Source organism: Mchenga conophoros, linkage group LG5, assembly GCF_057382185.1.
Source record: "Mchenga conophoros isolate Kocher_MC1m ecotype Shallow Benthic linkage group LG5, M_conophoros_male_GT1.1, whole genome shotgun sequence".
NCBI classification, from domain to species: domain Eukaryota; kingdom Metazoa; phylum Chordata; class Actinopteri; order Cichliformes; family Cichlidae; genus Mchenga; species Mchenga conophoros.
Window position 1 is genome coordinate 31,190,418 of NC_140530.1, and position 16,086 is coordinate 31,206,503.

The 16,086-nt window shown below is 38.9% G+C and overlaps 2 protein-coding genes across 5 annotated transcripts in view; one reads left to right on the plus strand and one right to left on the minus strand.

Annotated features, from left to right (window-relative positions):
• lactbl1b (lactamase, beta-like 1b) overlaps positions 1-4,587 on the plus strand; it is a 32,585-nt gene extending 27,998 nt beyond the window's left edge. For 2 of the 4 annotated variants that reach the window (XM_085274841.1, XM_085274842.1), the window contains one exon: positions 577-4,587. In XM_085274841.1, the coding sequence (XP_085130967.1) occupies positions 577-1,555 (979 nt within the window). In that variant the 3' untranslated portion in view covers positions 1,556-4,587. The remainder of the gene's footprint in view (positions 1-576) is intronic. The other 2 variants (XM_085274840.1, XM_085274843.1) reach the window with 2 other exon arrangements.
• On the minus strand, positions 3,284-12,470 carry nmur3 (neuromedin U receptor 3). Its single transcript, XM_085274845.1, has 3 exons — positions 12,456-12,470; positions 10,223-11,150; positions 3,284-4,936 (listed from the first exon to the last, which is right to left on the minus strand). The coding sequence occupies exons 1-3, from the start codon at positions 12,468-12,470 to the stop codon at positions 4,506-4,508; spliced, it is 1,374 nt and encodes a 457-aa protein (XP_085130971.1). The 3' UTR covers positions 3,284-4,505.
• Between the last annotated feature and the right edge of the window lie 3,616 nt (positions 12,471-16,086).

Here is a 16,086-nt window from a genome sequence, read left to right on the forward strand (position 1 = left end):
ATTACAATAATCCCTCTTGATGCTACTTAGATTTTACCTGGGGAGGATGTATAATTAAATGTCAAGTTTAATTAGCTCAGGTCTTTCCACATACTGTACCTGTCTCTACATATTACACTGATTAGTAAAATATTTGACCTTTGAGTAAACAAGTGTTTTCAAGTGATATTTTAATATCTCCAGCACCACATTGTGTTTGTATTAAACCTGCAGGGACCTGAGCTCAACTAAGAAATAGTCCATCAAATATGATTTGGAAGCAACGTGTCATTTTTATTCTTTAATATTTGTCCCGATGAAACAAACAAGAGTTAATATTTGAGTAAATCGGTCTTTAACCTGCTAGCTCCATACTGCAAAGTCTCTGTGATGTTGTACTGCACCCCCAAGGGAGCAGTCTATATTGCGTTCTCTGCTAGTGAATGGGATTTTTATGTGCTAGGCTTCCTGCATTTTCTGTCCAAAGAGCGCGCTCACTTAAATTACATGGAATATTTCAAGTATGGTGATATTTAAACGTGAATTATCATGTATTCTTCTTCATTCTCCCAATGCTTTTTATATTTGTTCTTGCAGATGTCACTACAGTAACCTTGCCTTCTCACTACTCGCTCATGTGATGGCAGAGCGAGTGGCCGGAGTTGACTACCAGCGATGGATCACAGAGAACATCCTGGACCGGCTGGGGATGGAAGACACCAGCTTTGACCTCACCCCAGGGATGCAGAGCCAATTGGCTGTTGGAGTGTACTCAAATGGAAAACCAGCCCCACTCTATGACCTCGGCTGGTATCGGCCTTCTGGTCAGATGTTCTCAACAGCTGCAGATTTGGCCAAGCTTGCCATGATGCTGCTGGGTGCGTATCATCGCAAGCTGCTGGAGCCAGACTCTTTGAAGATTATGCTGACCCCACTCTTTAGGTGCGATAAGGATTATTTTGCTAACCGTACTGGAACGCCATGGGAGGTGAATGAGCTGATGGGCTATGAACTGTTGCGTAAAGATGGGGATTTGGATGGCTACTCTGCCACTTTTTCTCTGGTTCCCAGACTGAAGCTTGGCCTAGTGGTGCTAATGGCAGGCAGCCGATCTCAGAAACAGGATGTGGTCACAAAGGCCTACAACCACATTGTCCCAGCCATAGAGAGAGCCTTCAGGGAGGCCAAAAAGGTCCTTGTTGCTCCTCCAAACCCTGATCATTACATTGGATTTTTCACTTACAGCAACATCACTTTCTATGAGATCAAAGTAGGGCCAGACGGAGTCCTTATCATGCAGCAGTTTGGTCCTCAGATTGAAGAGCTCATACCAGAGAAGTACAGGACAATAAAACTTAACTACCTGGTTGATCGTGTGTTTAAAGTGGTGTTTGAAAAAGAGTACCCCTGTGTTTTGCGAGTCGGCACCGCTTCAGTGTCCCTGGAAGCTCAAGATGGCCAATTATTTAACTTCTACGTGTTTAATAAGCAGGGTTTATCTCCAGGTTTTGATGCACCAGGGCTGAACACATATAACGTGGTCAGAATACCCCGTAGGCCATCCTTCTCCAGCTGAATTGCAACCGTGTTGTGGCCTAAAGACAAACGTTGTGTCCTTGGGATGTGTAAGGGGATGTAAATAGACATTATAAAATATCAAAAGACTGAAGTGAGATGTTGCGATTATTCTAGAGGTCAAAGACATGATATTGCTTTTGATATACAGAGAGCACAGATAAGCATGACATGTTCATCCAGCTGTATAATGTCCTTCAGAGAAAATGTATTAAATTCACTTCTGAACAATGCATATGAATATCCTTCTCACGCTGGCCCTTCATTACACTTGAGAACTAAACAATTCGCACTGTGGTGGGAGTGCTTGTGTTTTTTTCCTGTGCTTCATTTGAATTTCACATCGTAGTGTCTTTCTTTTCTTGAGTTTTCATCAGACAGAACTGGAGAACAACTCTTATTGTGGCCATTTACATGAAGAGTTACATTCATTCTATATTCAACTCTTAAACTGTGATTGAAGTTGGATGAAATATGTCACTCATACATATTCATCTTTCTCTGGAAAACAATGTGTTTGTGTTACTTTACTCATGGCAGGTAGAAGTAGAACATTTAAATGGCAAACTGGAATGTCACCTATTAAATAGGTATATTGCCACAGATTTGAAACTGCTGGGTTAAAAGCAACAAACAAGCACCGACATGTCACTAAGGTACAAATTGTTTTTGCTCCACAATAAGAGGCGATTAAGGACAGGAACACTTCTGGGTGCCTGTGTGACTCTTTTCTGTATAATCCCTGAAAATGGACTCATTCATACCGACCTCTAACACCAATATGAATATGAATACTCCACTCTGAATGCTGCGAGAAGATAACACATTCAAGAGAACAAAAGTAACGTATAATGCAAAGGCCGATATTTTGTTTTGTATTAGACAGCATGTCTGAGAATTTTATGGAAATGAAATCTGTATTGAAAATGTTGTTTAGTGTTCAAGCATCCAGTCCAATGAGTGAAAGTGAGCGAATGTGAATGCAAATCTCCCTACTGTATCCATTTCATCCTGCTGTGGCTTGCAGAACTGCCATTCTGCTATTCAATTCAATGTTGTCAAAGCTTATTCTGATCAATAGTGGAAAGCATAAAATATAATTTGACTCGTGCGGTGTAGTGGAAAATTAAAACAAAAAACAAAAAAACAAAACACGTATTATACCATGCATCAATTCTCAACCATTGCTCAAAGGATTGGCCAATATGCTGAAAATTCTCAACCATAATAACAGCTGTCAGTATATTTAGAGGTGTGTGTGTGTGTGTGTGTGTGTGCGTGTATGCAGTGCCCCTGCTTCAACAGTAATCATTCATAACAAAAAAGTGTAGAAAACCACCTGCTGGAAAGCCAACAGCGAGGCCAATGGGCCTAAAAGAGATAACTGGTTCAAGGATACCTAAATAATAAGCAAAAAGGTAAGAATAACATATTCTATTGCTAAGTGAGGTGGGTATACAGCCTGTAATATGTGGTGGGATTGGTGAAGACTACCACATATTTAGGCCAGCAACACAAGGGCAGTAGGACAACTTACTAGTGACTCTAAAGACACAATACATTCAACCAGTCAGTCTGTCCTAGCTTATTATTTTGATTCAAACCACACTAGGTCTATAAACTCTTGTGGAAAAAGACATTTCATAATGCAATCACGGTGATGAATAAACTCTTCAGTTTCATGGTTCCGTAATCAAAATGACAGCACTCTAATAATGTGTTTCCAGTATTTACATAGTTCAAGCATGTGACAGCTATGTATAGACTGCTTAATATTTATTTTGCTTTTGAATTAGCCATTGCACAATAGCCATAATCAGTTTTCATTTTTGCAATCACAGTGAACAACAGCTTACCGGCTGGCCATGCAACAAGAGAAAAAACCCCAAAAACATTAGCAACAGCTCACAATAAATTATCACATTCTTTGTCCCACTGAAACACAGAGACATATACTACTTCTTTTTGCAAATTAGCATCACGTTAATTTTCAGGTACAGCATATCAATTACAACATGTAATCATTTGGCTCAGATCGATCTGATTTTCCACTTTCTGACATAAGGCATACAGCAGTTAAAAAATAAGACAGCAGGTAAAATGTGCAGGCACTGTTGTCAAATATGATTCAAAGCTTCAAACAAAGGATAAATAATCATTTTACATCCAAGCTTTTTAGTGACATGTGATAAGTTTAAGAAAATAGCAAAACATACTGGAAATTATGCTTATCCACATCCTTTGCTAGGATTATATGAGAATATCCATAATACTACTGCTAAATATGATACTGGAGCTACAGGAAAGCTAAGCAACTAAAGACTGTAAATATAGGGGGACGGTTAGCTTGGCTCTCAAAGATTTAAAAAACAAATATATGCCCTTTACCTTTACAATGTATTTTTAACGGTATCTTGATATTTAAAAAAAGGGGGGTTTCTTTCACATTCAACCTCCTATCCTGTCAACCATATTTTTCCTCCACCATCACTAAACATCAGGGGGTCCAGTCCCCAATAACATCATGCTCCATAGTCTCATCAGCCTAACTGCCAAAAATTCATACATTTCCAGTGTCATGATTTTGCAGTACATTTTGTTATTTTCTTCCAAATGATCTCTCTTTGCACTAAAATACAACATGAAAGCAACTTTTGGATTTACATGGCTCATCAACTAGAACCTTTTTTTACTTTTGAGATGAGCCAATGTTAATAAAAGGGTCAGAGACAAGCAGATGAGACAGTTTCATTACATTATGACACAGACTACTTGTCCTCATTTGTTTCAAGTCTCCGTTCTAAGCTAAGCTCATTTTCTTCTGGCAGTATTCATCATACAGCATCATGTCAGCAAATTCTGGAAACAAATAAACCTAAGATCCAAAATGTTAACCTGTCAGTTTACAATATTTCTGCACCAGCTGCTTTCTAGCTTGTTCAAATAAAATGTCAGAATACAGAGGTCTTGCACGTTGTGTCTGTACAAGCACATGTGAGGATTTCAGTGTCCATACTCAGTGTCATATTAGGGGACAGCAAAGGGATGAAAGCATTAGAGTCCTTCCCCTCGGCCTGACCCCTTGAACTTGCAACGGAGGGATCCAGCAAAATTTTAGGAAAAGGAGGGGAGTCTCTGACAGAGTTATTGTCCTCCCCCTGGGAACAAACAAGTTCTCGAAAACACTCTCTGAACCGCGTGGAGAGCAGGCTGTAGATGATAGGGTTGACTGCAGAGCTGAGGTAGAAGAAGACGCCCGACAGGATGTGGACATATTGATAAATGTTGTGCATCAAGTCGGTCCACTGGCTGATAGAGCTCCACAGAAGACGCTCGATGTGAAAGGGTGCCCAGCAGACTCCAAACACTGCCACCACGATTGCTGGAGAGAAAGATGATGAATACATTTATTTTTGCAGAACAGATTTGAATGTTAAAATTAAACTTGTTGGCTTGTGGTCCTTTATAAAAATCCACTCTGCGGTTTATGAGTTCTTATCAATAGTTAGCGATCCAGCCATAAAATGATTTATCTCCTCAACTTTATTTGAAAACCTGTTTAAACAAACTGAGACAAACGTTTCTATAAGGAGTACACAGGTTTGTGGAGATTTTCTTCTTCTCATTTTCATTTAAAACAGCTGTATATGGATGGACTAGAGTTAGGTATTCTGGTGTGTTCAGTCAGTGTCATGCCATTGCACACATTGCATTAGCAAAACTTGAAAGAATAGCATGTTCTTGCCCAAGGGTTTAAATTACTGTTATTCTGTCATTGCTGCTGACATTATATGAATTTGTCAGCTTGTAGGCTCCTGTTTGGTCTGGTTTGTGAGCTAAATGGCCGCACTGTGAAAATAAGGTTTAGGAACATATTATGTTTTGATGTTAAAATGTTCCTTTCTGACCACATCAGTCTTACTATGCTTATGCATTGGACCTATATGCTCATATTTTCTTACCATGTTCGTTTTAAACATCCATAAATGACAAAAGACAGCTTGTGTCAACAGCTTTGAAAAAATGACAGCGTTTAATGCTCCAGGAATGAGAATGAGGTCGTAAGAAGGACGGATAAACAGCTGTATTCATGACCTTTGTGGTAATTGTGAAGTAATTTAGAGTTAAGTTAGATTGCTTATTGATGCCCTTAAGGCAAATGAGTCAAGAGATTCTTAAAAATGGAAATTCAGCATATCATTATCCTTTGACTGAAGTTCTTGTTTAGCAAATGCTGCACTTCAGCAACCACAATATATCAAAGACATAGATTGTAGACTCTCTTAGCTTACAGATAAGACTAGAAACCAAATTCAAATTCAAATTTTATTCAAATTCAAATTTTATTTGTCACGTACACAGTCATACACAGTACGATATGTAGTGAAATGCTTGGACAACTGCTCGTGACCTAAAGAGAACAAAAAAGGAAAAGGCTATGAATAAGATAGGAAATAAATATGAAAAATTAAAAAGGGTAAATTTAACTAGGAAGGAATAAAATATAAATTAAGGTTAAAAATGAAATAACTGTACAACACAAATTAGAATGAAGGGTAAATTTAACTGGGAAGAATAAGATAAAGATAAATATATAAATTAAAGTTGAAAATAAAATAACTGTACAACAAAATACACAATATAGAACTATATAAGAATGTATGAAGAAATCTAAATATAAATAAATATATACACAATAACAGCAGCTGTACAAGTATTAACCGGAAATGAAGAATATAGTGACCAGTGTTGTGCAAAACCAAAGTCCAGAAAGTCCAGTGTGTGTGTAAGAACCATATGTGTGGGTCAGTACTGTGTGGTGGTGTGATTGAGAGACCGTATCGCCTGCGGGAAGAAGCTCCTCCTCAGTCTCTCTGTGTTGGTCTTCAGGGAGCGGAATCGCTTTCCTGACCTCAACAGAGAGAACAGTCTGTTGTTGGGATGGCTGAGGTCCTTCACGATCTTCCTGGCCTTGGTCCAGCACCGCCTGCTGTAGATTGAGTGCAGGTCAGGGAGCTCGGAGCGGATGGTGCGCTCAGCTGACCGCACAACCCTCTGTAGAGCTCGTCTGTCCTGCATGGTGCTGTTCCCGAACCAGGTTAAGATGTTTCCCGCCAGGATGCTCTCTATGGTGCAGGAGTAAAAGTTCCTGAGCACCTTGCAGGGCAGTTGGAAGTCTCTCAAGCGTCTGAGGTGGTAGAGACGCTGTCGGGCCTTTTTCACCACGGTGTTGATGTGACAGGACCATGACAGGTCCTGCGTGATGTGAACTCCGAGGTATTTGAAGCTGTCCACTCTCTCCACTGGGCACTCGTTGATGACGGGGGTCTGGTAGTTCCTCTCCTGCTTAGTGCTGAAGTCCACTATCAGCTCCTTTGTCTTACTGACGTTTAGAAGGAGGTTGTTCCTCTGGCACCAGTTCTCCAGATTCCTAATCTCCTTCAGGTAGGCCGTCTCGTTGTTATCAGAGATCAGGCCCACCACGACGGTGTCGTCAGCAAACTTGATGATGGTGGTGGAGCTGGTAGTGGCCACACAGTCATATGTGTACAAAGAGTACAGCAGGGGGCTCAGAACACACCCCTGGGGGGCTCCAGTGCTGAGAGTGGTGGAGGCTGAGACATGTCCGCCCATCCTTACTGCCTGTGGTCTGCCAGTTAGGAAGTTGGAGATCCACTGACACATAGATGAGCTGAGTCCCAGATGCTCCAGCTTGGTGGTGAGTGTGGAGGGAATTATGGTGTTAAATGCAGAGCTGTAGTCTATGAAGAGCATTTTAACATAATTCCCCCTTCTAGTGTCCAAGTGAGTGAGTGATGTGTGGAGGAGATGAGAGATGGCATCGTCTGTGGAACGATTTGGACGGAAGCGAACTGTAGTGGGTCCAGTGTGTCTGGTAGTGAAGAAATGATGAAGTCTCTGACCAGGCGTTCAAAGCACTTCATCACTACTGAGGTGAGGGCTACAGGGCGATAGTCATTGAGAGAAGCAGGGTGGGGTTTCTTCGGGACAGGAACAATGATGGACAATTCAAACAGGTATTATAAGTCTTATCAATTTTAGGGTTTAACGACTGTTCTTGGCCAAATTTAAATGCTTCATTCTGTGCAACAAACAATGTTCAGCATTTTTTTTGATGATGGAGCACAAATACATTCCTCACCAAATAATCTAGGCATAATGCTCTCAGGGGCTCTCCCTGCAGGAGATCCAGCAGGCACAGGCAGTGTTTGGCTTTTTATGATCGTGGGCATATGGCATCAAGCTTTGCTTGGGGGCACTCAACACACTGCCAAGATATTTACATTTATAAATATGGCATTTAGCACTTGGTTTTGTTCTTTCTTTCCCAGACTACAGTGATTCGCATAGTGCATTTTAACTTTTTCATTTGTCTAAAGCTTCATGGTTAGGACAAAATGCTGTATTTTACAGTTTTTCAAAGAATCATATTTATATTCTATATCATCTTGTTCCAGCTCTTCATTAAAGATATATTTATCTTGGGTGAAATACTTGGGCCATATTTTTCTCTGAATTTTTTGCATAATCTTAAAGAAGTCCAGACGCTTTTCTTTGCAAGCTCCTTTGACTACGATGACCTGAAGGACTGAGAACCTTCACAGACTTTTTGTATAATTGTTACGTGTGTGTTTTACTAAGTCACGGCTGATGTGTTTGATGTGTTTAGAAACTTTATCTTTACTGTAATATAAGAGAAACTTTGGTAACAAAGTTTGGCTGAACAGCATGAATTGACAACAGGAATTGTTGTCAAGAACACAGGGTATATGTGTGAAGATGTTCAGTATGAAACTACAGCTTGATGACCAATAAGAAGCTTTCAGCTTGCTGCGCTTTTAGTTGTTGATAGTGAGTGGAAATCAATTAAAGAGCTTTTATCGAGTTAGCTGCTCATAGATGCAAATGTTAAACCTTTTTAAAAACTAAAATATGCATGTCATTTTTCCTGAAAGTCATTGTGTTGCAGCTACTTTACATGGGAAACACACGTTAAAAACAAAACCAATGTTATTTTACTATCAATTACTATTTGACTAGAAGAACAAGATAAGGAGGATGATGACAGAAGCAGTCTGATCAACTGTGCAAATCAAAACAATCACAATCTTTTTGTTCATACATTTCATATTATTATTTTTAATTTAAATTTTATCACCCATTCTCCAGAACAGATGACATTCCTGATAAAGGAATCCACCTGCAGTGGAACCAGAAAGCATCCCCCAAATCTCTTGTGAATTTAACAACATTTCTAAAAGATCTTCAGTTGGGATTCTTTTAAGAAAAACATAATTTAAAGGTCCCCTGTGATGTTTTAGACATCTAGTAGTGCTATGGATTTATTTGTTTTTGCACCTGTTTTCTGTATCTCTCATGCAGTTGCACAGAACATAACTGCACAGAGAGATGTGTTGCACGGAGCCTACAAAGGCAGAGGAAGCTGTTATGTTTTAGAAGAAAAGGCCATGCGTTCAGCACTTCCATTAAGCCTCATGAATTTACATTTCACACCTTGGAGAGTAACATTGAACGTAAACACAACTTTTAGTAGTTTTGAAGAAAACTCCACAATTTTACTACAATTTATTTGGCTTTTAGAGCTCTGGGAAAAATAACTCTCAGACGGAATGTGCTACATATGAGGTAAATATCTTCTTGCAATATGCAGCTCTACAGATGCAAAGATAAGAATAAGGAAATGTCTTTATTTTTAAGTGTTGCTGGTATTTTGTATGCAGCTGGGGGCAGTTAGATGTTTTTTTGTTGTTATGATGGCTATAAACTTGGTTATATGCTTTTATTTAACTCTCAAATATCAGCACGGATCTCAAAAAGTACAGAAAAGGTCAGGGTATAATTTTAGTTTCCAGCGTTTCATTAAATAAATCACCAGTGTGTTAGCTAAAGAAGCAGTTTAAAATTCACCTTTAGGCCTTTTCTTGAAATATTAGATATTTGTGACTGCAATATCAGTTAGAAATTCATGATATATTGTTTGTTTGTTGCAGGTTTTTAAATAAAAACATAATAAAAAAAAAAGTAACGACTAATCTCTATGCTGTGAAATTATGACTGGCTGTACAAATACAATGAGAATAGCATCACCAACATCCACTCTAAACTCCTGAGAGGAGCTATGACAAAAGCTTAAATGCAGACATTTCCTGTGACATTACCACTATCATGCTGCTAATTGTGTTCATAATGGATATTCTGATAATTTACTCTTTGCAATAATTGCCAGTTGGTTCAGAAAATAGGTTTTCAGATTGACTCCTAATGCTATTTTTTGCCAGTTATTATTTTTGCCATTCGTAGTGTGAGAATCTTTAGATGGATGTAATGGGAAATTCCTCAATGTAAAAAAACAAATAGCTACAGCAAAAGGGTCTTACACTAACGTGTAATCTTGTCAAGTTGCAGAATTAGGAGATGCGACTCAAAAGGAAGCCCTTCCGAATCTTAATGATCCATCCAAACTGCTGATAATCCTGTGTCATTATTTACTCTCTGTTTTCGTCATGTTTTGTCTATGGGATCATGCCTTGGCAGTGACAATACAGATTAGAGGAGATATGCTTTCAAGTCAGAGCAGCATGACAGAGCAATGCTTGCCTTTTGAAGAGAAAGAAAAAAAACTCACAGAGCATTTTGATGACCTGTCTCCTTCGGCCATTCTCCACTCTCATCTTCCTTCGAGTGCTGCAACAATTCTTTCCCAGGTTCCAACTGGACTGGCGCCTTTCTCTCCCCAAATGAAGGCCCATGACTAAGTACAGCATGCTAATAACCATCATGGGTATAAAATAGAAGCAGACAGTTGTGATTTGCATGACCAGGTTATAGATCCACAAAGGTTTCAGCACAGTGCAAATAGCTGACTCCTCCATTCTCTCTGGCAGGTAGAAGATGCCGTGCAGTGAGGTGTTGGGGATGGCACAGATCATCGAAACCACCCACACAATGGTGATGACCCGTTTAGCGTGCTGGTTAGTCGACAGGTATCGTGTTTTGAGTGGATATACCACAGCTATGTACCTCTCCACACTCAGAGCTGTGACATTAAGGATGGAGGCAAAGCACACAGTTTCAAACAGGAACGTTTTGAAGTAGCAGCCACCCTCACCAAAGGGGAATGGATAGTTCTGCCACAGGTCATAAATCTCCAAGGGCATCCCAAACAAAAGCACGAGAAGATCCGATACAGCCAGGCTCACAAGGTAAAAGTTTGTAGGATTACGCATTTTTTTGTGCTTTGCAATCACTGCACATGTGAGCAGATTTCCAGACAAGCCAATGAGAAAGATGAGAAGGTAAACACTGGTCACTTGGAAGAAAAAGGGAGAGCGTTTCGGACCCAGGATTTCAAAGAGGTTGACCTCTGTGAACTGGTTGTTAGTATAATTCCCAGAGGCATTGACAGGAATGCTGATATTGTGGAGCAGTTTTGATAAGTTTAAAGAGGATCCCTGCAAAAAGAGGTCCATTGTTGAGAGGAAGGCTGGAGGCACAAATGAAGGAGTCAAAACATCCTCTGCTGGTTTCTTGGGGTATTCAGTGCTGGGGTGTTGCTATTAAAAGAAAAATAAGAAGATAAAACAGACAGTGCCGTGATCAGAAGAGGGTTTTTTTTCTGTTTAAGAGCTCTTTGATGCTGCTTATTGGGGTCAAACGTAAGCTTAATATTTCTTCATCTTGTTTAATGAATAACTTCTCGACAAATGCATAAATTCCCACAACATGAGACCTAATTTTATCTAACCTAAAAGCTTGGCAGTTATTATTGTTGCCATTTTGGGGGATTCCTGAGTGATTTTGTCCATAATATTTCTGAAAAAGCAAACATTTCCATTTTGCCTCAGAGAACCTCAAGGGACCATCAGTTTGAATCAAAACTTCATCAGATTAAAGTCAATTAGATGACAACAGCAGAATTTTTTTCATTCTGGGTGGGAAAACTATTAACCTAATGCAGTTTCTGTTTCGCTCATGCATTTTCTATTATTCTATTATCTTCTCTGTCTCTCTCGGTTTTTGGCATCCTTTATGTCTAAAACAAACAACAGATGTTTCTTAAGATGCATCAAGGAGTGTGTGAACCAAGATTTTTCAGTGAATAAACTAATTAGTGTGATGATGTCAGTGGCATATCATTCGAAACAAATAAAGGAAACTTTAAGCTTGTTAACTAGGTATGACACATCCTTGTTTGTATTTGCATCATTTTGTTAAAGGAGACTCTGTTGCTTCTATTTTAAATAGCAGTAGCAGTAAAGAACTGAAATTCCACAGACTTATAGAAAAAGAACATTTTCTGTCATTTCTGCATAGGTAGAAAAAAATCATACATTTTTTACAGATTGCAGATTCCCTCGTGGACAGGAGAGCATTGCTTTTAGTGGCAAAATAATATTACTAAACTCTTTCTCATCAGCGGATGACTGTTTGGGATAATTACCACTCTGCACTGAGAGATGCTAATGACTTCATCTCAAAGGTTAATTATGTGGCCAAATCTCATGTATTACTCGGCAACTCCAAGGTTATTGGACTAATATGGTATGGACAGCATTATGAGAATTAACGTTAACTAGAGTTGAACATTATATTTATCTGACATGTCAATTAGGAAATATAACCAGCCTGCAGTTAACAAAAGATTCCAATGAAATTGTGTTTAATGTCTTTAAATCGTGTTGCAAATTTTTTTTATTAATAACTGGATATTTAAGTTGAACGGACTTAATTGCGCATTTTAAAATACTTACAAGCACTAGTGAAAAAAAAAAATCAAAAGCAGACTAGATGCAGACAACTAAACAGTTTCCCAAAAACTAAAACAACAGTTCAATGTAAAAGTAGAATTAAATTCTCACCTTGGTTCTGCTCATCTGCAAGTCGTTTCTGACTATCCGCTCTCTGTGCGTTCATGATTGAGAATGACGAATCAAATAGCGCAAAAACGAAGCAAATTGAAATATAGATATATACATATATCAGCCTAATGCTGAATGAAAAGTTGTTTGACACGCTTCTGGTCGGTGGTTGAGGGGAGAGGAGATACTTGGAGGATCCACAGGGGAGGAGACTGTAAATGCGCTGCAGCCACGTTCCCATCACACAGAGAGAGAGGGAGGGAGAGAGAAAGAGAGCGCGGATGGGGGGGGGGGGGCGTTTTCTGGGACCATACATCTGCTTCATTTATTTATTTAGGTTAGCCTATTAGGGTTGAATCATAAAGGGCGTGCGTAAGCTTTCATTCATAAAAAAAAACGCCAAGAAAGGGGCTGACCTATAATTTTACACTTAATAATCCAGCCACTGGAAGTAATAATCTACTGTAGCACTCTATGGCATTAGAATTAAGAAATATAACTGTTAAAGGTTTCTTCTGTTTTTGCACTTAAGGGTTAACGGTGCATTTTTTGAGACAGCAGAGGGGGTTGTTTCAGCAGGAACAATTATGTTTCAGGATTGCGTCATTGAGTCTATGGATTGCATATAATTGAAATTTCTGCATAATGGTCCACTGTAAAGAGATGAGTTAGCATAAAGCTCCAAGCAGATACAAAAGATCCCTTCTTTCATAGAGGACTGCATAAATAAGGAACAAAAAAGTGAGAGCCAGTGAAAATGATAGTAGTTCATGTTTCCTTATTGTCATTCAACTCTGCCCACTTTAAGGAAAGCCTGGCTAGAAATGATAACAATAATAGTAATAAAAATCATAGTTAAAATGTAAAAATACTAAAGAAATCAGGTTGTTCAACTTTGTCTCATGAAACTAAGAAAATCCTTTGATTTGTTGTCTTTGTTAAGAAAAAAATTGAATTAATGTGGATACAAGAGCCAATGAATATCTCACTGGGGCTTATCCAAGCTGTGTTAGTGCATCTGTACATGTGTTCTGGACTTGATTTATTTTCCATGGTTTAGAACTATGTGAGGGGTTTCAGCTGGCAAGCTCAGTTTGGAGTTCCTCATTCAGAAGTGCAGTCACGTCTTTTTCTTTTCTCTCAGTGGATTGTTCCTCTATGCTCACCAGCTGTAATGTAAACCCGAGGCACATTCTTCTTATAGCTCACCTAATTTACTATTACATGAGCCATCCTTCATGGAAAGTGCAGCTTATTTTTACTGAAGCACAGGTGTGAGTTGAAGAAGCAAATCAAAGTAGAACTGGATTTGGATCCAGTCTCGTATTCCCATACTATAAAACTTGTTAGCCTCCGTCAGTCAAATGGGGGCAGAACCCTGTCTGACATTGGGTAAAAGTCAGGCCATTACAGAGCTAACATGGAAAGACAGTCAACCATTCATGCGAACAACTACACCTACAGCCAATTTGTAATCAGCATACATATATTTGGACAGGAGGAGGAAGCTAAAGCAACCCAAAAACAGAGGGCGAGTACATGCTTATATGGTAGTGACTTGTGTGCTGTGGAGCATTCCCTTCTTTATCCTTATTTTTGACTCTAGTGGCGATCATCATTTTCATTTTAATGCACAGCAAGATGTTGTATTTAATAGCACCTGAAACTACCAGTTGAGACCTTAAAGTAATACACAAAATTGAGGTCATAGACAAGCGTGGAAAAGTGTGATTTTCTCTGTAGATTTCTATTCAGACATACCTTTTTCATAACCCAAAGAGTTTCCATTAGAAAGAATAGAGGTTTAAAGCACTTTTTGCACTGGTTTCAATCTTCAGACCCCAAAGCTTTATACATAACATCTGTGATCCAGTGAGATGACATTTTCCTGTAAGATGAACTTAAATTGAAACAGAGAGAGGGTCTGTGTGCTTATATCAAAGCTAGATTTAAATAGAAGCCTACATAACTTACTGTAACGTTTTTAAATCGTATTTCTAACATTTTTTCTTTAACTCCTGCTGTGAAAATAGAATTTAATCATGTGTAAAGGTATAAATCTTTGCAGCTCCTTTACTCCTTTATTTTGTTACACATATTTAGTAGTTTGTTAGCACAGCTTTGCTTTTCTAAAATAAACACTTAGACCAACTAATTTTTTTTTGTGGTCATGAAAATCACCTATAAAAATAACAACTGACCTGGCTTAATTTTCATGGGGACATGTCACTCTTGCCACTCTACTGTTTTTATGTTGCTGAGTGAAGTGCTTAAATGGGCATTTAAACCGTTTTTGCTTGCTGCAGTGATTCCTCTTGAAAGCCAGTGATGTTTTTTTCTGTCACTTTTTCTTCTTCTCCCATGCTATGGGAGCCTGCTTTTCAAAGTCCACCTTCCTATTCAGCTGGAAAAAAAACAACAACAACTGATTTGTGACATGGTTCAACAGCATGTCTTAGGTATCAGCTCTCAGACGCCATGACCCAGCCTTAAGTGTGAAGGTTGCATAGAAAAGTTGTAAGGACTTTTTGAGTTTTGAACTTGTCCAGCAAGCAATCCTGCCCTGTTAGCTTAAATGTTGTAAACAGCCTCCTGATGCGTTAAGTGACATTTTGACTAAATAATTAAAGTAAAATGTCATTATTATAGAATACACCAGTGTATGAATGTGAGAGTGAATGAATAGTGGTATTGTAAAGTGCTTTGAGGGGTCCCGAAAAGCGCTATATAAATGCAATCCATTATTATTATTATTATTATAGAACACCCGCCGTCTTATGAAGGCCGTCCAAAACAATTATTTCACAATGCCTAGGCCTATGTTTATACCTCGGTGGAGACTGAGTTGTTTGTCCTGTGGTCAAACTGTGTGGAAGTACAAAATGTTTAAAAGCATGTCGGGCAGAATTTTAAGTGCCTGTGGGTAAAATACTTTCCTCAGCGCATCTAACAGAAGTACATCTGAAAATTAGGTTTCAAATAGTGTCTGGAAGATACTACAAAGCACACAGTATCTAATTTTCATTCTCACACTCCTGACTTATTTGTAATGGGGCTGTAATTAAATAAATCATCATAATTAAAGCTGGTATGTGCGATGTTTAGTGATTTATAAGTTATTACTAAACCCATCTGTCTGGTTGAGTTTTGTGTACAACTATAATTTTGTGGAGACTTTCTGTTTTTATGATGATGAGTAACGTGAGGCAGGTGGTAGGACCCATCACACAGTAATCACCAGCAGACCAAAGCTGAAAATAAGCAAGACAAAACACAAACTACAGAGGAGAGCAGACAAACTTGTGGCATCTGAACACACTTGGAGTGAAAAGGGGAAAGTGAAGGGAAGTAGTACTTTTAATATCAAGTCAAGATGTCAAGATGATGACACTGCTTCAATAATGTTGAGGTCTGGATTCTGGGGAGTCCAGTCAATGACTGATAGTGTTCCATTGTGTGTTTCTTCTATCCACTTGCATTGGCAGAGTGTTTGAGATCATGCTGAAAAGTGAAGCCACTTTCAGTCAGATGCTTTCCAGGTGGTACTGCAAAGTGGATCAGAATCTGATGCTATTCATCAATTTTGACAAGATCCCAACACCACTGGCTGAAATGCAGAGCCAAAATACAG

Coding starts and splice junctions, on each gene's coding strand:
- nmur3 (XM_085274845.1), bottom strand. Junction 4,937..10,222: donor ACAGGTCATCAAAATGCTCT/GTGAGTTTTTTT, acceptor CTTTCTCTCCAG/CAATCGTGGTGGCAGTGTTT.